The sequence below is a fragment of the Neophocaena asiaeorientalis genome, unplaced genomic scaffold (genome assembly GCF_003031525.2).
Source record: "Neophocaena asiaeorientalis asiaeorientalis breed wild unplaced genomic scaffold, Neophocaena_asiaeorientalis_V1.1 scaffold4, whole genome shotgun sequence".
In the NCBI taxonomy this organism is placed as follows: domain Eukaryota; kingdom Metazoa; phylum Chordata; class Mammalia; order Artiodactyla; family Phocoenidae; genus Neophocaena; species Neophocaena asiaeorientalis.
The window spans coordinates 3,593,882-3,619,694 of NW_020173682.1; the positions used below are offsets into that span (position 1 = coordinate 3,593,882).

Sequence of the window (25,813 nt, forward strand, 5' to 3'; positions counted from 1 at the left end):
ACACTAGTTTGTATAGTGTTAATACTGTTGCTGTCTCTTTATGAGTCCAGTAGACTAGACAGATGCCCGAGATTCTTGTCCTAATCAAACTCTATGGGTAGTAATTCTCATTGTGATGAAATTAGGTAATAAAGCACATAGAAAAAAATATAATTACATTATGTAGAGAGAACTGATTTTTTTTTTTTTTTTGGCCATGCCTAGTGGCTTTGGGGATCTTATTTCCCCGACCAGGGATTGAACCTGAGCTCTCAGTAGTGAAAACGCCAAGTCCTAACCCCTGGACCACCAGGGAATTCCCGAGAAAACTGATATAAAAAATTTTTAATTTTAATTTAAAATTTTTTCTTCCAGTTTTAATGAGATATAATTGCCATACAGCACTGTGTAAGTTTAAGGAGTACATTATAATGATTTGGTTTACATACGTCATGAGGTGATTATCTCAGTAAGTTTAGTGAGCATCCATCTTCTCATATAGATACAAAATTTAAAAATAGAAAAACTTTTCTTTTTGGGATGAGAACTCTTAGGATTGACTTTCTTAACAACTTTCATATGTAACAGACAGCAGCGTTAATTATATTTAACATGCTGTACATTGCACTCCTAGTACTTATCTTATATACCTTTTGATCACCTTCATCCAGTTTCCCCCATGGCAACCACAAATCTGATTTCTTTTTCAATGAGTTTGTTTTTGAAGTATAATTGACCTACAACACAATAATAGGTCCTGTTACACAACATAGTGACTCAATATTTCTATCTTCTCTTCCCTTGTGTGACTTCATGACTATCTTTATTGCTGTGTTTGGATTTCTTTCTCTTTTTTGTGTGTATCTATTATAGATTTTCGGTTTGTGGTTACCACAAGGTTTCTATCTATCTGTCTATCTATGATTATTTTAAGTTGTTGATCTCTTAAGTTCCAACACATTTTAACAACCCTGCATTTTTACTCCCTTCCCTCCCAGGTTTACCGTTTTTGACATCGTATTTTATACCTTTTCGTTTTTTGTATCAATTACTTACTGTGGATAAGATGATTTTACTACTTTTGTCTTTTAACTTTCCTACTAGCTTTATATATGGTTGATTTACTACCTTTACTGTGTATTTGCCTTTACCTTTCATAATCTTCGTGTTTCTAGTTATGGCCATTTTCGCTTAGAGAAGTCCCTTTAACATTTCTTGTAAAGCTGGTTTGGTGGTGCTGAACTCTTAGCTTTTGCTTGTCTATGAAACTTTTGATCTCTCCATTAGATCTGAGTGAAAACCTTGCCAGGTACTCAAAATGTTTTAGCTTGTTCTTCTTCATACTTTAAAATTTTAAGTTGGAAGTTAGATGCACTTTTATATTTTGCTTTTCTCATTAACCTCATAATTTTTTTTTTTTTTTGGCGGTACGTGGGCCTCTCACTGCTGTGGCCTCTCCCGTCGCAGAGCGCAGGCTCAGCAGCCATGGCTCACGAGCCCAGCCGCTCCGCGGCACGTGGGATCTTCCTGGACCAGGGCTCGAACCTGTGTCCCCGGCATTGGCAGGCGGATTCTTAACCACTGCGCCACCAGGAAAGCCCATCCTTGACTTTTAAATACCATCTTTTCCTGTCACGCTACTTCTGACTTTCTGTTTCCTTTACTGGATCCTCTTACTTTGCTTAGTACCTTGATTATATTAATTGCATCAGTAGTTGTAATAACACCACCAGAGGTCATCGTGCCAGACCTCAGGCGAACTTCATGCCTGTTTCCTCACTTTACCTCGTAACGCAGCTGCGTGGTGCTCCCCAGGGGCCTGTCTCCCCCCCGCCCTCTGTGCGCTCTCTTAAGGTCTGGCCCCACCAGTATGCTGATGACTTTTATGTTTTTAGCACTGATTCTGTACTGAGCTCCCAATCTGGGTACCTGACAGTCTGAGCATTTCCACCTGGACTTGAAAAGGAGTTCCAGCCTCCTACAATCTAAATGGAACTCCTCTGTGTTCCTCTCTTTATCGTGTTCTTCATCTTGACATTATTTAACCCATGGTTAAAGACACACACACCAAAAAACATGCTTCACATAAACAGACATACAATCTGCATGTTAATGTAACTTCTAATTGTTTCCTGCATCTGGCCCTGCTTCTCTATTCCTGCTCTTCTTGGCCTGTTGCCTCTCTCATCTTCTGTCTGTACCGACCTCCTAACTGATCGCTGCCTCTAATTGTGTTCATCTAAAATCTGCAGTATTTCAAAATTCTGACTCAGAATATACTTCCTGGCTTAACTTCTCCAGTTATTCCCTAAATGCTGCTGGGTAACGTCTGCTTTTGAACATGACACACAAACTCTCCTTGTTTTGGCATTTGCTTCTCTTTACATCTTTCTCGTGCCTCTCCTCTCACCTGCCCTCTGAGTCGGCATCCTTCCCTGAATGCACTGTGCTTTTCAGACGTTTGTTCTTCTGCCTCCTGTGTCCCCTGCTTTGACCTGGCTAATTCTGATGTATTCATTTCTGAGGCTTATTCCCGTGGTTCCAAGTCTCATCGATTTTGCTCCTACACTGTCCCATGTGTAGCTCTAGCATGACGTCTGTTATGCATTTAAATGACCTTTTTTTCACGTTCTTTTACTACATTATGAGGTCCTAGAAGACGAAGACTAAGTTTTTAATCATATTCGTAACCTTAGCACTGCTGAGGGTTTGACGCTTAGTCCACTTTTAGTCCTGTCTTAAATGGTGACACAGTTGTCCATCCTTGTTCCCAAACTAGAAATGTGAATGACTTCCTAGTTTCCTCTCTTTATCACATGTAACCGTTTCCAAGTCCTTCAGTTTTGCTTTTACTTGGGTATATATGTTTGCATTCTTTTGTTCACTTGTTTGTTCCTTCAACACATTTCCTTCAGTGCTACTGTGTGCAAGGCTGTGAACTAACTATACTGTGTGCCAGACATTGCATTGAATTTGTAGAGTGTATAGATTAATTTTATGAGAAGGAACACATTTACAAAATTAAGGAATAACAGTTTATCTAGAAGTATTCCTCATTTTTCTAAGCTTATTTTTTAAAGCTTTTTGTTAAACTTATTAACTGTGTTTTAACAGTTCTTAGTACGAATGAGATTTTAAAAATTCTGTTACAGTTTCTAACTTGTCATTGCTCATGTATCAGAAACTGATTAAATGATCTTTTTATCTGGCCACCTTATTAAACTTCTAAGTAGTTTTCATGGACTTAGATTTTCAAATATTCATTATGTCAGTGACAAATATCAGGGTTGTTTACTTACTGGGTATTTATGAGTTAACTCATTTTTCGTGTCTCAGTACATTTCATATCTTAGTATTGCACGTTTGTTGAATAAAAGCCGTGATACTTGGCATGCTGGGATTTTTCTTTTTTTGACTGGGCTGTGTGGCTTGCGGGATCTTACTTCCCTGACCAGGGATTGAACCCAGGCCCTGGCAGTGAAAGCGCCAAGTCCTAACCACTGGACTGCCAGGGAACTCCCCCTGGAATTATTCTTGACTTTAATGAAAATGCTTCTATCGGTGTCTTGCTGAGTATGATGTTTATTTTGAATAATAATTTAAAAAATCAAATTAAGGAGGCATCACCTGTTCCTCACTTGCTAAGAGATTTATCCTGAATCCATGTTGAGTTTTATCAGTAGCTCTGTTGGTGTCTGTGGAGATGATCAAGTTAATCTGTTAATGTAAAGAATTACAGTAAGAGATTTCCAGAAGACAGACTCCCTTAATATTTCCACTTTTTCCTGATTTATTTAATGCATTGCTAGATTTGAGTGCTAATGTTTTATTTAGTATATTTTCATTTATAAGTGACATTGGTTTGTACTTTCCTTTCATTAATTCTCTGCTTTTGTTTCAGAATTATGCTAGCCCTATAAACTTTGTTAAGGCATTTCAGTTTTTTTTAATTGGGAAACTGTTTAAATTTGAATTGTTTGAACAACAGGAATTAGTTATTTCTTAAAGCTGTAGCACAGTGCGTCTCTAACATTGTTTAGAAAGTTGCTGTTTCTTGGTGTCTGTATTTCCCCAAGTCTAGTGAAGTATCAGGAGCAAAGACCTTTAACACTTGTTGAATTTTCTAGATAAGGTCCTGGGTAATGATTTACTATATAGAATTACTTGTTATACCAACAGGGTTGGTTTTAGTCACAGAAGCACTGTTATCCAACTAAGTCATCAGGATATGGAATTAGTCTGGAAGAGAAACACATGGAAATCTGTCTTCATGGATAGATTTTCTTCATAGAAAAATGCTGTTTGGTGATAGTCTAAATTCAAAGCTAACATTTATAGGAAGATGGTCTAATTTGTATCACTGAGTACAATATTTGCATAATTACCATGTTTAAAAAGACCAAAGGTAACCATTTTATAAATGTATTCAGGTCTCGGGTTAGTTTTACTATTTTCTTTCATTTTTATTTTTCTATTTTTGGCTGTGTTGGGTCTTCGTTGCTGTGCGTGGGCTTTCTCTAGTTGCGGCGAGCGGGGGCTACTCTTCGTTGCGGTGCACGGACTTCTCATTATGGTGGCTTCTCTTGTTGCGGAGCACGGGCTCTAGGCGCGCGGGCTCAGGAGTTGTGGCTCATGGGCTGTAGAGCACAGGCTCAGTAGGTGTGGCATGTGGGCTCAGTAGTTGTGGTGCATGGGCTCAGCAGTTGTGGCTCACGGGCTCTAGAGCGCAGGCTCAGTAGTTGTGGTGCACGGGCTTAGTTGCTCCGCAGCATGTGGGATCTTCCCGGACCAGGGCTCGAACCCGTGTCCCCTGCATTGGCAGGCGGATTCTTAACCACTGCGCCACCAGGGAAGTCCCTACTGTTTTCTTTTGTAAAGCTTATTCTGTAATTTAGATTCATTATAATTAATTTATAGGCAAATAATATTTTAGCAGTTAAAGTACTTTAATTTCAATAAAACTGATTCAGTGTATCCATCCACATTTCCCTTTTATAAAATTTTTATTAGCATAGAGTTGATCTACAGTGTTGTGTTAATTTCTGCTGTACAGCAAAGTGAATCGGTTATACGTAGACATATATCCACTCTGTAATTTTAGATTCTTTTCCCATATAGGTCATTACAGAGTATTAAGTAGAGTTCCCTATGCTATGCAGTAGGTTCTTATTAGTTAGCTATTTTATATCTAGTAGTGTGTATATGTCAATCCTAGTCTCTCAATTTATCCCTCCCTCCCCCTTCCCCCTTGGTAACCAAAAGTTTGCTTTCTACATCTTTGACTCCATTTCTGTTTTGTAAATAAGTTTATTTGTACCATTTTTTTTAGATTCCACCTATAAGCAATATCATATGATATTTGTCTTTCTCTGACTTACTTCACTCAGTATGATAATCTCTAGGTCCATCCATGACATTGCAGGTGGCATTATTTCATTCTTTTTCATGGCTGAGTGATATTCCATTGTGTATATGTACCACGTCTTCTTTATCCATTCCTCTGCTGAATTTAGGTTGTTTCCATGTCTTGGCTATTGTGAATAGTGCTGCTATGAACATAGGGGTGCATGTATCTTTTTGAATTATAGTTTTGTCTGGGTATATGCACAGGAGTGGGATTGCTGGATCATATGGCAGCTCTATTTTTAGTTTTTTAAGGAACCTACATACTGTTCTCTATAGTGGCTGAACCAGTTTACATTCCCACCAACAGTGTAGGAGGGTTCCCTTTTCTCCACACCCTCTCCAGCATTTATTGTTTGTAGATTTTTTGATGATGGCCCACATTTCCCTTTTTTAATTCAGTGTTTTCAAGTGTTCATAAAACTATGGGTATATTATAGAAGTAATTGAACATCTGAATAATTCTAGGACTAATATGGCAAAGGTTCTCAACCAGGGGCAGTTTGTCCCCATGAGACATTTGGCAGTGTCTGGAGACTCTAATTGTCACAGTGAGGGGAAGCCACTGTCATCTGGTGGGTGGCAGCTGGAGACGCTAGTGAACATTGTACAATGCCCAGGATAGCCTCCCACAAAAAGAATGATCTCTTCCCAAATGTTAGTGGTGCTGAGGTTGAGAAACCCTCTTGTAAAAGGAAAGATGTATACACAAATACAAACACACAGTATTAAAAAGGCGTTCTCAGACGTGCACTTTTTCTTTCAGCAATTATAATTCTAACTTAATACAGTTTACAATGTCCTTATGCAAAGTGTATGAAGAGTATTCTGCTCTTGACTGACATCTAGTGAGACATTTAAAAATAAAAAGTAAAACTGAAGGTTGAGACTGAATAAGCATGTAAATCAGTTACTACTAATTGTTTTTCCAGTCTTAGGAAATTCACAAATAAGTAGACTAGGAAGAGAGGAAAGATTTGTTTATGGCTGCTGAGAAATTATAGCTGAGAAGTAGTATGTGGTAAATTCTTACCTGAAGTAATGTATCTCCTTTGTCTTTTACTAATATTCTTGATTTAATATTAGAGCTTAGGATATGAAATCTTTCTTTTAATAGTTTTCTGAATAAATGCTGAGTTACCTATATGTAAGACTTTTTATATTTTGAAAATTGCTTTAAATCATAGAATTTTAGAGCCAATGGGAACCTAGGTGGTTTAATCCAGTTTCTTCACTTACAGAGATTAAAAAGTTCAGTTTCAGAGATATGAAGTGATCTTTTTTGTTGTCTTACAACTTGTTAGGCCAGGTCTTGAACTGGAACCCATAGCTCCTGACTTCTAGTCGAGTATTCTTTCAGGGTGAGGGGAAGTAATTAAGCACGCTTTAAAAAAAAAATTATTTATTTTTGGCTGAGTTGGGTCTTCGTTGCTGCGCACAGGCTTTCTCTAGTTGCGGCGAGCAGGGGCTACTCTTTGTTGCGGTGCACGGGCTTCTCATTGCGGTAGCTTCTCTTGTTGCAGAGTACAGGCTCTAGGTGCACGGTCTTCAGTAGTTGTGGCATGCAGGCTCAGTAGTTGTGTCTCGCGGGCTCTAGAGTGCAGGCTCAGTAGTTGTGGCTCACGGGCTCAGTAGTTGTGGCTTGCGGGTTCAGTAGCTGTGGCTCGCAGGCTCAGTAGTTGTGGCTCGCGGACTCTGGAGTGCAGGCTCAGTAGTTGTGGTGCACGGGCTTAGTTGCTCTGTGGCATGTGGGATCTTCCTGGACTGGGGCTTGAACCCGTGTCCCCTGCATTGACAGGCAGATTCTCAACCACTGCCCCACCAGGGAAGCCCAGGCACACTTTGGATTCTCTTTAAAGCTTATGTTTTTTTTTCAAACTATGAATATTAAAACCGTTAAATTCTTATTTCCTTATAAAGAATATATACACCTGTATATATGTTTTAAAATGAATTAGTATTTATATTTATAAATCTCATGTTTAATTTATAAGCGTTATGCCAGTTTAAACATGGATATTTCACATTTTTCACAGGCGACAACACCTCCAAATCAAGGGCGGCCAGATTCTCCTGTCTACGCTAACCTGCAAGAACTGAAAATATCCCAGTCGGCTCTCCCCCCGATCCCTGGAAGCCCAGCAATTCAGATTAATGGAGAATGGGAAACTCATAAAGATAGTTCAGGGCGTTGTTATTACTATAACAGAGGAACACAGGAAAGAACTTGGAAACCCCCTCGTTGGACTCGAGATACAAACATAAGCAAAGGAGATTCCCAGAGTCCAGGAGATCAAGAGGTATGAGGAGTTAGGGGGTCAACCAGTGAGTTACCGAACTTTTTCTCTTTTTGTTCATCAAAGAAGTGAATAGGTTTGCTTCTAACCCTTGAAATCTCTAAGATACTAAATCTTTTTTCCACGTTTTATTATATTACTGCTTGTTGCTTCCTAATCTCTAACTAGTGGACAGCGTCTAGCCTTGTAGCATGCTTACTAGTTCCAGAATTAACTGGGTTAATGTTGCCTAGTGGCAGTAGTTTCCCTCATGTGCTAGAAGATACTAATTCAATCGTTGTTGCCCAAGGAGTGACATCTTTTAGAAAAAGGAGAGAAAATATGTGATATGATTTAGCCAAACAAATAAAAACAAAGTTATTTAATTGACACTTTTCTTTATGGTTTGGTGGGGCTAGCAAGATACTTGTCAGTTTTTGTTAGAGATACAAGATCACTTTTTATTTCTATGTAGGGGAAATAAGTATAATTCCTTTGCTGCGAACAAAGGACCACCCTCTAAGTCTGACAATTCACTCTGTATCGTTATTTTCTCTAACACGTGTCCATACTGTCTCCCCACCCGCCTTGGTTTCACTTCCCTCCCACCTCTCAGAGGGTGGTGCGGTGAATTGGCCAGCGGTGTTTTGAGAAACACTCATCTCCGAGGCCTGGAGAGAGTCCTTGGGACCGTTCAGGTGTGCAGGAGAAGCTTGGGTAGCGTGGATAGAATGGAGTTAAATCCTGCTGTTTGGTAGACGGCGGTCCCCGCACCTGCACAGGACACCTGCTCTTAGAGAGAGCAGCTGGCTTGTACAGTAAGAACAGAACTCCAGTTATAGGTAGGAGCTGGAGAAATCAGGTAACACATCCTGTATCTAGCAGAACCTGAAAGCTTTTTATAGTTAATGACCCCTCGTCTTATCCTGTTTTTCAGTTGGTTATTTATAGCTTTGCTTTGGTGGGAACTTGTACTTTTAGTATTCAGGAATGAGGTGGGAGGATAGTGAGAAATTGTTCATGTGTTACTATAATAGGAAAATGTTAGGAAAGTGATTTGAATTTGTGTGTCCAGAAAGATTTGAAAATAAGTTGTCCTGTGTATCAATAATAAAGTAAAATCATATAATTTGGAAGAATTGGGGTAAGGGCTAAATTGTAGAATAATTTAAAGAAATTTGGAGTATACATGGGAACTTTAACAACCCTTCTTAGCTTTCTATTTCAGTGACTAGATCAGTGATTAGTGTTTCGGAGTCTGAGTTCACACCACTCCCTCTCTGCAGGTATTGTGTAAAATAGGTATTTCCAGAGTGGCTGGAGCGTATCTTCCAGTAACTTCTTGAGAAAGGTTGTGCATGGGAGGTAACATTGAGACTTTGTGTGTGAAAAAGTCTGTATTCTGCCCTCCTATTTAATCGATAGTTGGCCTGAGTGAAGAATTCTAGGTTGGAAATCATTTCTTCTCACAGTTGCAAGGCATTTTGAACTTGACTTTATGGCGATCTCGGTCAGCTGCGTGTGGGATGTCTCCAGTGTTGGAACCATTCGGTCTTCCCTTTCAGACTGACCCGTCTCTGCAGAAGTCTTAACACCTGGACAGTAAGGGCCGCCTGGGTCTTGGTACCCGGCGTTTAGTTTGCACATAGTTCCTTAGTCTCCCCTCTTTCTGTTTGGTACCTGCGTCCCAGTCGTGCCTGTTGTCTTCCAACTCAGAATCCCTCTTGATAGGGAGTAAAACCCTACACTTGCGCTGGAATAAGGGAGGGGTGCACACCTAGTGGCCAGGCATGAGGAAGGGGAGTCTGGCGATTTCAGTCCTCAGTTCAGTACCCTCGGTTCCAGGAGGACCTAATACTGTCACTTCCTGGGCCGTTTGAAGATTTCGCTCTGCAGACCTGTTGCATTTCATCTTCCCTCCCCAGCACCCATCCCCCCCACCAGTTTAGATTCTGCTTTCTTTGCGGATAATTTAGGTGTTTGTTCATCTGCTTCTCAGCCTCCAGAGTTTTGTGGTTGTTGTGTCTCCTTGTGTTCTCCCTGTTCTTGGCGGTTCGGGTCTTTTTAGGCTTGTTTCGATACTTTTATTTCAGTAGGGTTAGAGAGGGAGCAGATGCTCGCCCTCTCATCCTAACCCAGAAGTTTGTTATTTCAGTGGTTGCCCTAGCACAGTGGTTCTCACGTGGGGCAGTGTTGTCTCCGGGGGGACCTAGGCAATGTCTGGGGGTATTTTGGGTTGTCACAACTCAGCGAGGGCTACTGGTTCCTCGTGGGTAGAGGCCAGAGAAGCTGTTGAGCATCCTGTGATTCACAAGACAGCTCCCACCGCGAGGCACAGTCTGGCCCTAACGGTCCGTGGTGCTGCTGATGAGAAACGCCTCCGCAGGAGTTGTAACTGGCGCACTTATCACAGTCTGCGGTTAATCAGCTCTTCTTGCTGCTTTTGAAACCGTACAGGAACTATACGTGCAGCGGTGCTATTGTTGTTTGTTTTATTTCTATTTTTTAGCTCCCTTACTACTTGTTCTACATGGTGGCTCAAAATTTATCCTCATATGTACCACTTTCTTTTTTCACATTTCTTAGGCAAATTAGATTACCTTGGATAACTTTATACTGTCTTAAGTACCTACTTTTAAATTTCCTTAGTGAGCCTCTGTTAGTGATAGAATCTTAGTTTTCATTTGCCTGGAAATTTGTTTTTCATCCTTACTTTTGAAGAGTATCTTTACCTGGTGCACAGTTCTAAGCTGATGGCTTTTTATTTTTCCCTTGTTCGTTGAAGACTTTATTCTCATGTTTTCTGGCTCCCATTGTTGATGTGGAAGAATCAACTTGTAGATCCCTTCCTGTGGGTGGCTTTGAGGATCTCGTGTCTGTAGTTTCACTATGATGTGATTCGGTGAAGTTATCTTTTTTATTTCCTTCCGGGGCTTTGTTGGGAATCCCAAATTTGAGGCGTTCCGTCTTTGATTAGTTCTGGAAAAACTCTTAGGCATTGTCTTTATACAGCTCCTGTCCCATTTTCTCTTTCCTGTTGTTTTGGGACTTTGATTAGATGAACAGTTAATCTGCTCGCTCCGTTTATCATGTCTCTTGATTTCCCTTATACTTTAACATTTTATTGCTGTGTCTCTCTCTGCTTGTTCCCAGTCATTTCCAAGTCAAGCTCCTGTTTGCTGTTTTTCTCTTCATCATGTATGTTTGTTTGATATTAAACCAACCCTTGAATTTAAAAAATGTGTTCTTTTAAATTTGTTTGGGGAGCTTCCCTATCTTAATTACTTTGAGAAGTTTGAAACATACAAAAAAAGTAGAAAGAATAGTATAGTGAGCTGCCAGGTACCCTTCATCTGGATTTACAAGTTGTTAACACTTTACCACATTTGCCTTGTTACTTTCTCCCTCCTTTTACCCTTCTAATTCTGCAGTAATTTTTTTTTCTGAATCATTTGGACCAGACAACATAATGTTTTATTCTTTAAGTATAAGGACTGTTTCCAGCAAAATCTTTTTTTGTGTGTGTGAAAAATACTTTATCATACCCAAGAAATTTAATATCAGTATATTATTTAATACAAAGGTAATGTTCGTGTTTCTCACTTGTCAACTCATATCCTTTATAGTTTTTTTCCTGCAGTGAAGGATCATATATTGCATTTATTTGTCATATCTTTCTTAAGTCTTATTTTCTACTTTATTTTTGCTAATTTCAGTGTATAGTCTTTAAGAGTCTGAATATGCTGTTCTTCTGCTGACTCTCACTCATGGTGTTTGTTTTACATCGTGTGTGTGTGTGTGTGTGTGTGTATTTTTTTTTTTTTTTTGCGGTACGTGGGCCTCTCACTGTTGTGGCCTCTCCCGTTGCGGAGCACAGGCTCCGGACGCGCAGGCTCAGCGGCCATGGCTCACGGGCCCAGCCGCTCCACGGCATGTGGGATCTTGCCGGACCGGGGCACAAACCCTGTGTCCCCTGCTTCGGCAGGTGGACTCTCAACCACTACGCCACCAGGGAAGCCCTGTGTGTATGTTTTAATGTGAGATTATAGTTGTTGGAAATTCATATATAGCAAGTTTAATGCTAGGGTTGAAAGTTTGTTCCTTCAGAGAGGATTTGCTTTTGTTTCTGCCAGGTGCCTGGGGAAACTAGTATGCTGTGAACATTTGAAACTAAAATTTCAGTTTGCGTTTTCACAGGCCACCTAGGTAGTAGTAATTTTGGATTGCATGAAGAGTGGCTTGTTGCGTTCTCCCCCAGTTTCCCCTGATTAGTCCTGTGATTTTCCTAGCATGGAATAAAGGGCCAAGATTTGTTTCTGATTCACCCCATAAACTGCAGGTATAATTCTTTGGGGTCCCCTTTCTTTCTTGTGAGACTCACTGCCTTAGGTTGTTCCGCATCCTATTCCCCAGCACTTCTGCATGGCCTTGAAAACTAATGTTCTAGTTCAGGATTTGACAAATGCCATCAAGGAGAAAGCTGCCTTTTTATTGTACTTACTTTTCTGGATTCTCCTTCTTCTTCTTTTTTTAAAATAAATAAATGTATATATTTATTTATTTGGCTATGTTGGGTCTTCGTTGCTGCACGCAAGCTTTTCTCTAGTTGCGGCGAGCGGGGCTTACTCTTCGTTGCGGTGCACGGGCTTCTCACTGCGGTGGCTTCTCTTGTTGCAGAGCACGGGTTTTAGGCACGCGGGCTTCAGTAGTTGTGGCTCGCGGGCTCTAGAGCGCAGGCTCAGTAGTTGTGGCACATGGGCTCAGTTGTTCCATGGCATGTGGGATCTTCCTGGACCAGGGATCGAACCCGTGTCCCCAGCATTGGCAGGCGGATTCTTAACCACTGCGCCACCAGGGAAGCCCTCCTTTTTTTTTTTTTTGATGGTTGAATAATATTTTCCTGTACAGATTGCCTTCTTTTACTCTGTTTCTAAAAGATTTTATTGTACCTCTCCTATATGAGCTTACATTTTAAGCGGTCTCAATTAAATTAAAATAAATCCTGATGTTTGAATTAGGTTTTTCCTTTTTTAAAAACATTACTGTTACAAAACATATATAGCTCACTCTACGCAAGACTTCTGTTAAGTTGTCTATGTCAGTTTTTGTGAACATATTGCTAACATTAGGATGTTTACGTATGTTACTTCTACAGCATTGAGAATCTACACATCTTAGTGTTTCAGACCAAATTATGGTAGAAAATCCAGTCTGATTGAGTAGATTTAATTGTAGAAGATATTTTACCTGAACGTGACCCTGGAAGGGTCATTTACACATTAGAGTTAGCCTAGTAAATATTACATACTGAATTTCTTAATCTTTCTGTATTGTGTTTGTATTTTCTCAATATTAGTTTTTCTTCTTTCAAAGTGTAGTTTTGAATAGTCCTAAGAAGCATTTGGTTGAGTGAGTTAGGAAAACTTGACAATAAATTAGAACATAAAATATAGTGTTACAAAGCTAGTGTCTTTTCTCCCCCCATCTCCATCCCACACGCTTTAAGAAAATAGTTCAACATATATTGAGCACTTTTTGCGGGGCATTTGGCTAGGAACTTGCAATAAATCGGTGAGAAGTTTCAAGAATCTCAGTCTAATGAAGTGCCCTCACTTCCTGCTTTGCTTACACATAGATGTGTGTACACACACACACACGCACCCCTGTCATTTTTTAACCTGATTTCAGTTCAAAAGCAGCATTAAATAGAAGGTAGCATTTTATCTCTCAGTCTGAAAACATTGTTCTCAATTTCATTATAGTAAATTTTTCTAGGCTTGCATTAATGCGATAAAATAACTTACTAATTTCACCTTACCACTTACAGTATACCATTAAAAAGACTAAACAATTTGTTTTGAAAACTAAATATTTAAATATATTCAAGATATATTAGTATGTATAGCCAAATAAAGTGGATTGCTTAGATTTTCAACTGCTACACACACACACACACACACACACACATATATATATGTTCAAAGAAGAAAAATCCTTATGTTTCTGACTATTTATAGCTTCTTTCATCAGAAGAAAACTACCACAGCGTTTGTTACAGCCAGTCAGATAGTCAGTGTGGTTCTCCTCCAAGGGGTTGGTCAGAAGAGTTGGATGAACGTGGGCATACCTTGTATACCAGTGACTGTACTAAGGAAAAGGTACTTTCTTTTTCTCTCATCTAGTTTTCTTGGCAGATTCCTCTCATAAAATCATTATGTACTGAAGCTTTTTTAGTATTTTTAAAATGCATGAAAATATTTTCTTGTAATTCTGTAACCATGTCAACTGGCAATATGAAGACTCAGTGTAACTACTTGTTCATGGTTGTAAACTGCTTCCAGTTACAGGAACGTTTGTGGTGTCAACCTGTTTAAGACAGGCCCTTTGAAGAGAAGACCCGTTGAGTGTCAGTCTGCTTACACTTCTTCAGTAAACATATTGCTTTGTGTTTTTCTTGGGGAATAGTTTTTTGGGAATAGTTTTCTCAACATGCTGTTATGACATACCACCTCACTTCCTACACTCCTTTTTCTTTTATAACCAAGTTACATAAAACAAAAACCATGAGTCTAGTATTTTATGATTCATCAACCAGTTTGAGAATGCATTTTGAAATTTTATGTGTTTATCATCAGAGAAGGTAATGGGTTGTTGTGCTAGTTTAAAGAATAAGACGCTTGGGAATAAATGGAGATATGCTTTTTTAAAAAAATTCATTCATTAATTAATTATTTTTGGCTACATTGGGTCTTCGTTGCTGTGTGCGGGCTTTCTCTAGTTGTGGCGAGCGGGGACTCCTCTGTGTTGCAGTGCGCAGGCTTCTCATTGCGGTGGCTTCTCTCGTTGCGGAGCCTGGGCTCTAGGCGTGCGGGCTTCAGTAGTTGTGACACACGGGCTCAGTAGTTGTGGCACGTGGGCTCTAGAGCTCAGACTCAGTAAGTTGTGGTGTGCAGGCTTAGTTGCTCCACAGCATGTGGGATCTTCCTGGACCAGGGCTTGAACCCGTGTCCCCTGCATTGGCAGGCGGACTCCTAACCACTGCACCGCCAGTGAAGTCCCTAGTTTACTTATTTTTACCAAACTTAAAATGCAAGTCTATTAGTATAGGTTTTGTTATATTTCTTTTGCAATGATCTTGAGCAAGTAGAATAAAATTCATGAGAATGTCATCTCATATCTCGGTTGTATAGGCTTAAACCCCATTTTATGTGCGTTTAAAATATAACCCCGTCTTGTCTTTATAGTGGCTCAAGCACGTTGACGATCAAGGTAGACAGTATTACTGCAGTGCAGCTGGATCTCGGTCAGAATGGGAGTTGCCAAAGGTAATAAACATTAACCCTGGATTTCTGTTTAGAAATAGTAGATAAGATAATATCTGAAAACGGTTACCGCAGATTCACTTTTAAATTTTTATTCAGCTTCTAAAAAGCAGCACGACTGGTTTTCTCAGAATTCATCGAGAATCCTTTGGCTACATTTTTCTAAGATGTGCATTATCTTATAGCTATATAATACTGATAATCCCTATTTAAAAATTCTTTTGGTTTAACTTGAAATCAGTTTTTCATTGTTCCTGGATACAGTGTCGCCTTCAGTGCCAGTAATGCCGGTAGTTTCCTTGAATATGTTGCGTCTTCTACATGAAGTTGGTCTTATGTTTTTTTTTAAAGAAAGAAAAGCAACTCAGTATTCAGGTTTATTCTTGTGTGTAGATGTGTGTTGTAACTGAGTCAGTCAGCTTGTGGCAGTGAGAGCTAGGGTCTCATTCGCTCTCTGTCTTTAGAGTGCACCAGGGCTGAGTTTATCTAAAGCAGTAGGTTTCATAGTGGTCATATACATATCACTGCTAGTATTCAGATAATTTGAAGTGAAATCTGAGCAAACATTTAAACTTTAATTGGTACATTATTTTAATGTTTTAGAAGGCAAGTGTAAGTAGCAGACATATCTGTAGTGTCAATTACCAGATAGACTTTAGTTTTCTCTGTCCCAGAGTAAGTCAGTTTAAAGAAAAATATTATTAGTATAAAGATACATGGATATAGAAAAAAAGTCATTGAAATATAAAGTGCAGTGGAGAGTGTAAACTATAGACAGAGGGACAGGAAGGTAATGAATATTAAAGCATAGTTAGGAGAAATGGAAGATGGGTGGGAAGTTTCCTACATTCATATATCAGGAATCCTAGAAGAAGAAAATGGAGGAAATGGTAGAGAAATAGTATTGGAAAATATAATTTCTGGGAATTTTCTAAAACTAAAGGAAGGCATGCACTTTTTATTTTCTATCTTTTTTTGCGGTACGTGGGCCTCTCACCGTTGTGGCCTCTCTCGTTGCGGAGCACAGGCTCCGGACGTGCAGACCCAGTGGCCATGGCTCACGGGCCCAGCCGCTCTGCAGCATGTGGGATCCTCCCAGACCGGGGCACAAACCCGTGTCCCCTGCATTGGCAGGCGGACTCTCAACCACTGCGCCACCAGGGAAGCCCCAGGCATGCATTTTTAACGGGAAAATATGCCCTCGACACAGACCAGAAGAGAGAAAAATAAATACACGTGTTGACAGATTTTACTGGATCTATGGAAGTTCAGTAGAGGAGACGATCTTAAAAGCCATCAAAGGGTAGACAACCAGATTACCTGTGGTGTCAGACTGCAGCATTGGACCCATTCCTAACCCACTCCTGTATCAGTGCTGTCTGCTGTGTACCTTTGTAGTGGCCTCCCACTGTGGATGGAGCGTATTGTCCTGCTGTTCAGATCACAGCATTGGACCCATTCCTTACCCACTCCTGTATCAGTGCTGTCTGCTGTGTACCTTTGTAGTGGCCTCCCACTGTGGATGGGGCGTATTGTCCTGCTGTTACCATCATGACTGAATCCAGTCTAGTCATATGACTTGCTTCCATTGGTGGGACATGAGCAAATGTGTCACAAACATGGTATTGAAATGGGCTTGTGTGCCAGGGCTTGCTCTTCCACTTCTGCCACTGCCATGAGAGGCATGCACCAGGCTAGCCTCCTGGACCCAGAAGGAGTAAATACAGTTTAAGAAAATGAACAGAGCCTCAGAGATCTGTGGGAAAATACAGAAGATCTAACATTCATTTCATCAGAATTCCAGAAGAAGTGGAGAAAGAGTGTGAGGCTGAAAAATATATGCAGAAACAATGTTTGAAAACACCCAAATGTGCAAAAGAGAAATCAACAGGTTCAAGAAGCTGAATGAGTACTAAACAGGCTAAACTCAAAGAAATCCACATCCAGATGCATTGTAATCAAATTTCTGAGAATTAAAGAATTCCCTTTTCCCTCCTCCACAAAAAAATCTTGAAAGCAGCTCAATGAAACAACATAGTACCTGTAGGGTAATAATGATTTGAATGGCATGGATGTCTTATCAGAAACCACGAAGCCAGAAGGAAGTGGTGTGCCATTTTACAAATGCTGAAAAACACACCTGTCAACCCATAATTGTACATCCAGCAAAAATATCCTTCAGGAATGAAGGTGAAATGAAGACATTTTCAGATGAAAGTAAACTAAGAGATATATTACTAGCAGTCTTGTTCTCAAAGAATTGCTATAGGAAGTCCTTAAAACAGAAGAGAAATGATAAATGAAGATAACTTGGAACATTATGAATGAAGAAAGTACAATGGGAAGCGTGAATATCTGAGGAGAGTTTTGTCCTGAGTTTTAAAACTTATGTTTGACCTTTAAAGCAAAAATTATAACATTTCTGAAGAAGTACTCATTGTAGGCGGAGATGATATTTAAAACAACTATATCATAGAGAGGGGAGAGTACTATGATGTAATTGTTGGTAAGGTTTCCACATTTCACTTGAAATAGTAAAATGCTGATATTGGTAGACTGAGAGAAATGAAGTATGTACATTGTAATCCCTAGAGCAAGCACTAAGAAGCTGTAACAAGAGATAGACTCAAGAAACTACAGGTAAATTAAACTATAATAGTAAAAACTCCTCAGGGTAGTCCACAGGAAGGCCAGGAAGGAGAAACACGAATGATAAACAGAACAGAAAACAAATAAAATAGACTTAAATCCTAACATATAAATAATCACATTAAGTGTAAATGGTTTAAACACAGCTGTTAAAAGATTCTCAGAAATGACAAACAACCATGACCCAACTATATGTTTCTACAAAAAGATCACTTCACATGTAATGATATATTACATCATGCTAAAGGATATTTATCATATAATCAACAGTAAATCTCATACTTCATGGTGCGATTACAGAAGCTTTGCCAATAGAGTTAGGACCTAGACTGTAACTTTCCCATCAGTGTTTCTATTCAACAATAAAATTTAAAAAAATGAATTGAAAGATTCAGTTGTTCTTTTGATTATTAGAAAATCAGGAGATTCGGCAAACTGAAGAGTGATGATATTAAAATCAACCTAAAAAGCACCCATGTCTCTAATAAAAAGTCAGTTTGAAAATGTGATAGGAATAAAGATCTTTTTTACATTAGAAGCAGCAGCAACACTAAGAAGAGTCATAACTAAGAATACTCCTGCAGAAGGTTTGGTTTGTAAGATCTTAATGAAGAAAATTTCAGAGCAGAATTGAGGGACATAAAAGTTGGCCTGAAATGGTGCAATACACCGTTATAACCTTGGGTTGGGACACTTAATTTTATAAATGTCCCCACTGATCAGTAAGTTCACTGTGTTTCCGTTTCCTGTCGCCGTCCCTACCTTTTTTTTGTCTTGAACTGATGGTAAATTTTATTTGCAAACAAAGGTCTATGAAGAACCAAAATGTTCCTGAGTAGGGAGAATCTGGGGGTAGGGATGGGGTTCCTGCTGTAGTGATTAAGTTGTGGGCACATCTGTAGAGAAATAGACCAGCAGAACAGAACAGGAATCTCACATGCGGCATCACAAATGAACAGATAAAGCGTGGGCTGTGCAATAAATGTTGGGAAGATTATTGGTTATTCACATGAGGAAATGAAACAAACATAGATCTTGACTTCACACCTAGTAATTAATTCCAGGTAGATGACAGTTGTCAACATAATAAGCAAAACTTTAATAGCTAAAGAATATGTCAAAGAACATCTTTGACTTCAGAATGGGAAGGATTTCTTAAACAAGACTATATAAGGAAAAATTATAAAGGGAAAGATGGACAGATACAACTACATAAAATTCAACAGAACACCTTTTGATACAAAAGATACCATACACAAAAGGCAAGAGATGAGCTTCAGACTCGGAAAAGTCTGAAAAAGCTACATTCAACTCACATAGCTTACGAAGCTTAGAAGCCTAAATATACAAAGAGCCTCTTGGTTCTTTCTGTACACACTAGTGAGAGAGAGAACCCAGTCAAAAATAGGCAAAGTAGGGCTTCCCTGGTGGCTCAGTGGCTGAGAGTCCGCCTGCCGATGCGGGGGACGTGGGTTCGTGCCCCGGTCCGGGAGGATCCCACATGCCGCAGAGCGGCTGGGCCCGTGAGCCATGGCCGCTGAGCCTGCGCGTCCGGAGCCTGTGCTCCGCAACGGGAGAGGCCACAGCAGTGAGAGGCCCGCGTACCGAAAAAAAAAAAAAAAAAAAAAATAGGCAAAGTATATGACTAAGCAATACAGAGAAGAGGAGGTTCATGAAAAGATGTTCAAATTTATAAGTAATCAGAGAATGCAAAAGATAACATTTCGCGCTTCTAATAGAATTTTAAAAATTTGTGCACACATTTATTTTTTACACAAATGCATATAAGTTCAACAGTACCAAGTAGGGCAGTCCAAAGTGTTATGTTCTGCTGGTAGACGTGTAATTAGTACTACCACCTCGGACATGTCCATTTACAAGAGAATGGTTAAATCGTGGTATCTGCATATAATGTAGTGTTACATAGAAGTGAAACACAAATGAGTTAGAGCTGCATACTCACCAATATGGATGCAGGTTTTTTTGTTTTAATAAAAAAATGTTGAGTGAAAAAGCAAGTCGAAGATTGATGCATGTGATATTCCACTTTTATAAAATCTAAAAGCTTACAGGTGTATTTACAGATACATACATATGTACTAAAGTGTAAAGTGCATGAGAATGGTGAGCAGCGAACTATATGGTACTGTCAGGGAGAGAGGGAGAGGAATGGAATCTGGAAGATGTCTTCAGAGGACTCTAGTATTTTTTTTCTTTAAAAAAAATAGGTACCTGTTTTATGTTAGATATGCTGAAGCTTGTGGTGGGTTTTTATTATAGTCACTGTTCTTTTGTATGTTTGAAATAATTCAAATAAAATTGCAATTAAAATTCTTAAAAGAAAAAAGGTGTTCTAAAAAGATTTCTAAAATGTTGTTTTAGCCATCTTGTTTAACTAGACGTGTGTGTGTGTGTTTGTGTGTGTGTGTGTGTGTGTGTGTGTATTTTAGCTGTGGTGTCATCTTATTTTTCTTTTCTCTGATTATGTGACACTTTATTTTTGTCTTCTGTCTACACTAGATTTTATATGACATTTTATTGGTGCTTTATTTGCTTTTATCAACATACTGTTGCCTAATAAAATTACCAGCACCTTTTAAATTGTGAATATTACCCAGTTTAATTTTACATTCTTTTTCTTGCCCCTTGGAAAGGATTTCTAAACAACTGTAGTTATAAAGCTCAACAGCTAGGGTAGGTATCCATTAACGTTCATACACAAGCTTACACGCAACTACACATTTTAATTATTGCTAATGATGATTGTCTGGAAGGAGCTCTGCTTAATAACTCGGTCTCTCTTCACTTAGTGATTTACGGCGCAGAATTTTTGGGGGGGAAGCCTTTAAGCTTCGTCTTTGTTCATTCTAGAAGTGATCCCTTTGTTAACTTCTGTGACAGATTTTAAGATGGCGGTTTGTTAAGCAGCAGTGAATGAAAAACATACACCTGTATGTGCTTGCCTGGCTTTGGCAAGTTTTTAATGTAAAAAACGAAGTAACAGCTTTGGAAACAGTTTGGGGGACCTGTCTGGACTCATTTTGGAAAGTGAAGAAATGGCATATTATGGAGAAAGATGTTGGAAGGTTTTTAAATTTTAAAAACAATATAAATAATATATTACTGAGATTTAGTAGTATAACATATAATAAAACATTTCACTGAAATTCCGAGTCATTAAAATTTAAGATTTACTGGGCTTTTTAGAGAAGTAGATATTAGGTATCCTTTGGTTTCAGGAGAAGGATGTATCCCTTAAAAAGCAGATGAATTTTCTTTTGTAATTTTATTATAATTTATTATTTATAATTTATTAAAGCTGCCTGTATAAAACAGCATAACTCTTAAACCTCACATTTCTCAAATGTTTATGCCTGGTGGTCTACTTGACAATTCAGACACTCACAAGACCTAATACCTTATTGACAATGTGTTCTTAATTTTATATTTCATTTTCAGTTGGTAGTTCTCACTTATCCTTTGTACACAACTGATATGTTCAGGATTGGTGTTTGGAAGGAGTACCATCTCTGCCTTTTGACTCGGTTATGTTTTACCACTTCAGAGAAACAAATAATAGTGTGTTTGGCCTCTATATGGAAAGTAAAAGTAAAAACAAAAACTCCTTTAAATGTGAGAATACTGTTGTATATGAAAATATCTTTAAAAAAACCTAAACCACACATTGAATTCATGTGGATTTTCGAAGTAGAAGGAACCTTAAAAAATTAATTTGTCCAGTGACCTCATTTTATAAATTATAACTACTAATATTTATTGAGAACCTATCAGGGCTACGTCTGGCACTTTTTATACTGTTTAATCCTTAGAACTCTATTTCCATTATATCTGTTTTATAGTTGATGAAACTTAGCCTTGTGGAGATTAAGTGTTTTGCCAAAGATAACATTAACTTGGTCTCTCCAGTACCCAAACCTGTGATCTTGATTGTGTCACAGTGCTGGTCAAAGATGAGAAAACTCAGGTTAGTGTCACATGGTGAATTTTGCCTAACACCATGTGTCACTTGGAGCCAGCATGTTTAGATTCCACTTTTGTTTCTATTATTTATGAGGTATAATTTGTTTTCTTTAGTATAATGCCTCATCTCAGCAGCAAAGAGAAATTATTAAAAGTAGGAGTCTGGACAGGCGGCTGCAAGAACCAATAGTGCTAACAAAGTGGAGACATAGCACCATTGTGCTGGACACCAATGACAAGGTAGGACCTTCTGAGAAAATCTGCTGCGAACTTTGCCAAGTTCTTTATTCTGTATTTTCTCCTCAGCTGAATGTCGTACCTTGGTGATGACTGGTTTATTGTACGTCATATCAGTTTGTCCCGGAGTAGGGTTTGGTTTTGAAGTTTTTTGATTTTTGCACAATGGACTGACTTACATGTGGCATAACGATGTGTTCCATGATACATTTGGGCCTAGTAGGTGACAGGTTTTTTTTCATAATCTCTTTTTAAAGTCACATATCCGTTATTGTCTGTCTTCAGTCTCTAGGAGGTTTAACGGTAAAGACGTTTAACTAACTTTCCCATCCCAGGGAAGATTGGAACCCTGCTCCTCCTGTTTCCCTAAGTGCTATTTGCACAAGTGCTTCTGAGAAGTCATGTTCTCTGTTTCACATAGGGAATGGATTTTTTTTTTTTTTTGCGGTACGCGGGCCTCTCACTGTTGTGGCCTCTCCCGTTGCGGAGCACAGGCTCCGGACGTGCAGGCTCAGCGGCCATGGCTCATGGGCCCAGCCGCTCCGCGGCACGTGGGATCTTCCCGGACCGGGGCACGAACCCGTGTCCCCTGCATCGGCAGGCGGACTCTCAACCACTGTGCCACCAGGGAAGCTCCAGGGAATGGATTTTGATGCAAACGTGAGATTGGAAAAGCCATGAAGTTTTGAATTTCCTTGTGAGTTACATCTTTACATTGTGACTTCATTTTGGGGATAGAATAGGAAATTAGTACGAATCTGTAGAACAGCAGACATACTAATGTTAAAACCTGAGGGTGGTGGCAACACCCTAAAGCTAAAATATTGGTCGCTAGGGACTCTGTTATTTTACCACCAGGCTGCCTCTTTGACATAATTAACGTTTCCTGCATTTTTAGGTAGGTAGTGAAAACGGGATGAACTCTCCTGAGGCGTATTTCTCTGTGTTTGTATGCTTTCAGTCCTAAATTCCTTTCTAAATTCTCTCAGTCAGTCAGACAAGTACTTCTGATTTCTGTTTGTAAGGATGTGATGTGGTTGAATGTGGGGGCATATTAAAGGAATGGAATTTTGGAGTCTGTCTATTGAAGAATGCTTGAAAATATCGGGTTGGCCGAAAAAGTTCCTTTGGGTTTTTCATAAGGGCTTGTGGGAAAACCCGAACGAACTTTTTGGCCAACCCAATATACTAGCATTGAGGTCAACCTGTGTAGGTAAGAGTCCTAGAGATTTTCATAGAAAAATTCATTTAACTCCAAGAACCAGATTACAGTTCAGTGTATACAGAAAGCTTCTACTGTATGTAATGAAAGCTCTAGTGCGAAAGCCGTTGTTGAGCCAACTCTACTGCCTCTTCGTACTAGAACAAAAGGGGTGGTTATTTTAGTGATGTAGACTTCAAATTTGTTACTCCCTTATAATCTTTCTTGAGATTCATTTTCACTCTATTATTAGAATAACCTGCATGAAGTTCTTATTATATATCCTTTTTCATCTAATTGTTTCAGCACGTGATAACGTGATTTTCTTGAGACCAGAGCTCTACTTATTTTTGGTAGACATGTCTTCCCCCCACCTTTATAAATGGAGTCATAGATAGCTACTTCACCAAGTAAACTCTTCTATTTATCATTACATAGTATACACGATTTTAAGATTTGAGATTATAAAAGAGGGACTATACCAGAACAAACTAGCTGACTAATGTATGATAAGGGGTGAAATGCGTATAGCTTGAAAGGTAATCAGAGAAACCTAATACTATGTAGTGAATGTTGTTACGATGATATGGGTCCCAGTTCAGTTGCCAGACAACCTTGGTGGAGCTAGGTGTGTGTGCGTGTGTGTGCGTGTATGGATACATCTGTTTGTTTCTGCCTATGTATGATTTTTACCAAAACCTGCTGCTTGTAGACATTAAGATGTATTTATATGTGCATATACATTTATAAGTATACATAAACAAATGGGTAAATGTAAAATTGTTTATAATAATTATAATTGTTGTGTTTACATTATTACTCCATTTGCTATGGTCTTCATTTCTGTAGGACTGATAATGCCATGAAAAATAAGTTGTAATTATCATTCATTTTATTCAATTACTTATTTTATAGTTTATGGGTCATCAAATCTTTCCTCTTTTTCTCAGAGTGTTTTAATATTAGAAGTCAAGAAATTGAAAAGTAAAACATCTGAAGCTGTTAGAAAAAATACTTAAATGAAGCTAAACTGATATTTGGACATTAAATGTAATTAATTGTTTTTTATTAATTTTTATAAAGATATATTTGATGATGATTTTAATGTTTTCTCCATTTATAGTGTAGGTCTTAGATTTTAAGGTTGTTACCTTCAAGGATTTTCTCTGTACAGTTTCACTGCTACCTGGTTTCTGTATTTACGAATTGTACAGGATATAAACCTGACGACTTTTTTCTAAGTGAATGGATTTTATTAATGGTTTTTTGTATTGTGATTTAATACACATTCCCAGGCTTATCAGCAGTACGTTATCCAGTTTCATAAGTATAGTAAAGTAGATGATACAGATGTGAAGATGAATGTCCAAGTAAATTATTTGGTTTTATAGGAAAAATAATAATAGACATTGGCATATGATTTTCCTAATTCTCTTTTCCTGAAATTATTCAGAGCTTCTAGGAGAACAGAGAAAAATGGAGCTTGGTAGATACCATTGGCTACCAGTGGCTCTTGGTACCAAAAAATGTTTTTTCAGTCTTATCCTCCACGAATAGTTTTACAGATATCTGAGGTAGAAATCACATACCATGTTTTAATATTAACAAAGCAGAATTGCTTTAAAAATGCACATTATTGGTTTGCTCCTATTATATATTCTTGTAGGCTTAGACATTAAAATATTTATTTTTCCTGGTGAGTTATTAATCTGTAAATCTGAGGTTTCTTCTTTGCATTTTAAATAATCTTGCTTATTTCTAATAATTGGAAAGTTAGCTATAAATTATAATAAATATTAATAGCAATTTAATTTCTTAATACAAGTTCTCATTCTGGCAGTTGCCAAGTAGTTCCTGTGACTATTCCTTGCCTAATCCTAAATCCTAGACCAGGATTCATACCAAGAGCAAGTTAGTATGGGGACTGTTACATTTTTATCCATAAGTGTTCGGATTTTACTTATTTTAAATATGGTTAATTTAAGCTGATGCAACATCATGATTTTAAGGCAGCATGCATCATTTCTGTTGAGTAATTCCGTATGCGGTATTTAAATTTACTGTAATTGGTATAAAATATGCCATATTTCATAAACTTTATGATATCTGTAGTTTTCACATCTGTACCATATTAGTTTCGTAGCTGAATATAGAAGGGAAATAACTAGGAAAAAATTTTTCTTAGCGTCCCTTATTAAGCTTTCCCACTGTCAGTAGAGGGAGAAATATAATTATATGAAATAGAGTAACATTTTTCATTACTTATTTCTTGTAGGAATCTCCAACTGCCTCAAAACCCTGCTATCCTGAAAATGAGTCTTCTCCCTCTTCACCAAAGAACCAAGATACAGTTAGTATGATAGCAGCATATAGATAATATAGTCCAATTATTTCAATTAATTTCAGTAAATTAATTTTCTCTAAGTGTAATGTTTAAAAATACCTCTTGGGCTTCTATTAAATTTCATTGGTCTTTCAAAAAATAATCAGATAATAGGTTTAAATTAAAAATCAGATTTTATTGATTTAAAAATTCCCCCTTTTATGCAAAATATGGTATCTTCGTGATCCACTTGTATACCATATTTGTAAGCAGTGAATTTATGTTTGGCTGTTAAACATAAATATAAAAATCCCTGGAGAATACTGTCAAATTACACTTTACCCTTCCTTCCTCAGGCCAGCAGTCCAAAGGTAAGAATCATTTCCCTCCTTCTTAACAAGCTTTAGATGCCTTTTTTTACCACACTGCCCCCCCCCCCCCC

At 38.4% G+C, this 25,813-nt stretch overlaps 1 protein-coding gene across 7 annotated transcripts in view; it reads left to right on the forward strand.

Moving 5' to 3' along the window:
* The window catches only part of ARHGAP12 (Rho GTPase activating protein 12), a 92,672-nt gene that overhangs the window by 37,566 nt on the left and 29,293 nt on the right, over positions 1–25,813 (forward strand). For 2 of the 7 annotated variants that reach the window (XM_024750046.1, XM_024750048.1), the window contains exons 3-7: positions 7,419–7,682; positions 14,903–14,983; positions 21,725–21,850; positions 25,324–25,398; positions 25,728–25,742. In XM_024750046.1, coding sequence (XP_024605814.1) covers positions 7,419–7,682; positions 14,903–14,983; positions 21,725–21,850; positions 25,324–25,398; positions 25,728–25,742 — 561 coding nt within the window. The remainder of the gene's footprint in view (positions 1–7,418; positions 7,683–14,902; positions 14,984–21,724; positions 21,851–25,323; positions 25,399–25,727; positions 25,743–25,813) is intronic. The other 5 variants (XM_024750047.1, XM_024750049.1, XM_024750051.1 and 2 more) reach the window with 5 other exon arrangements.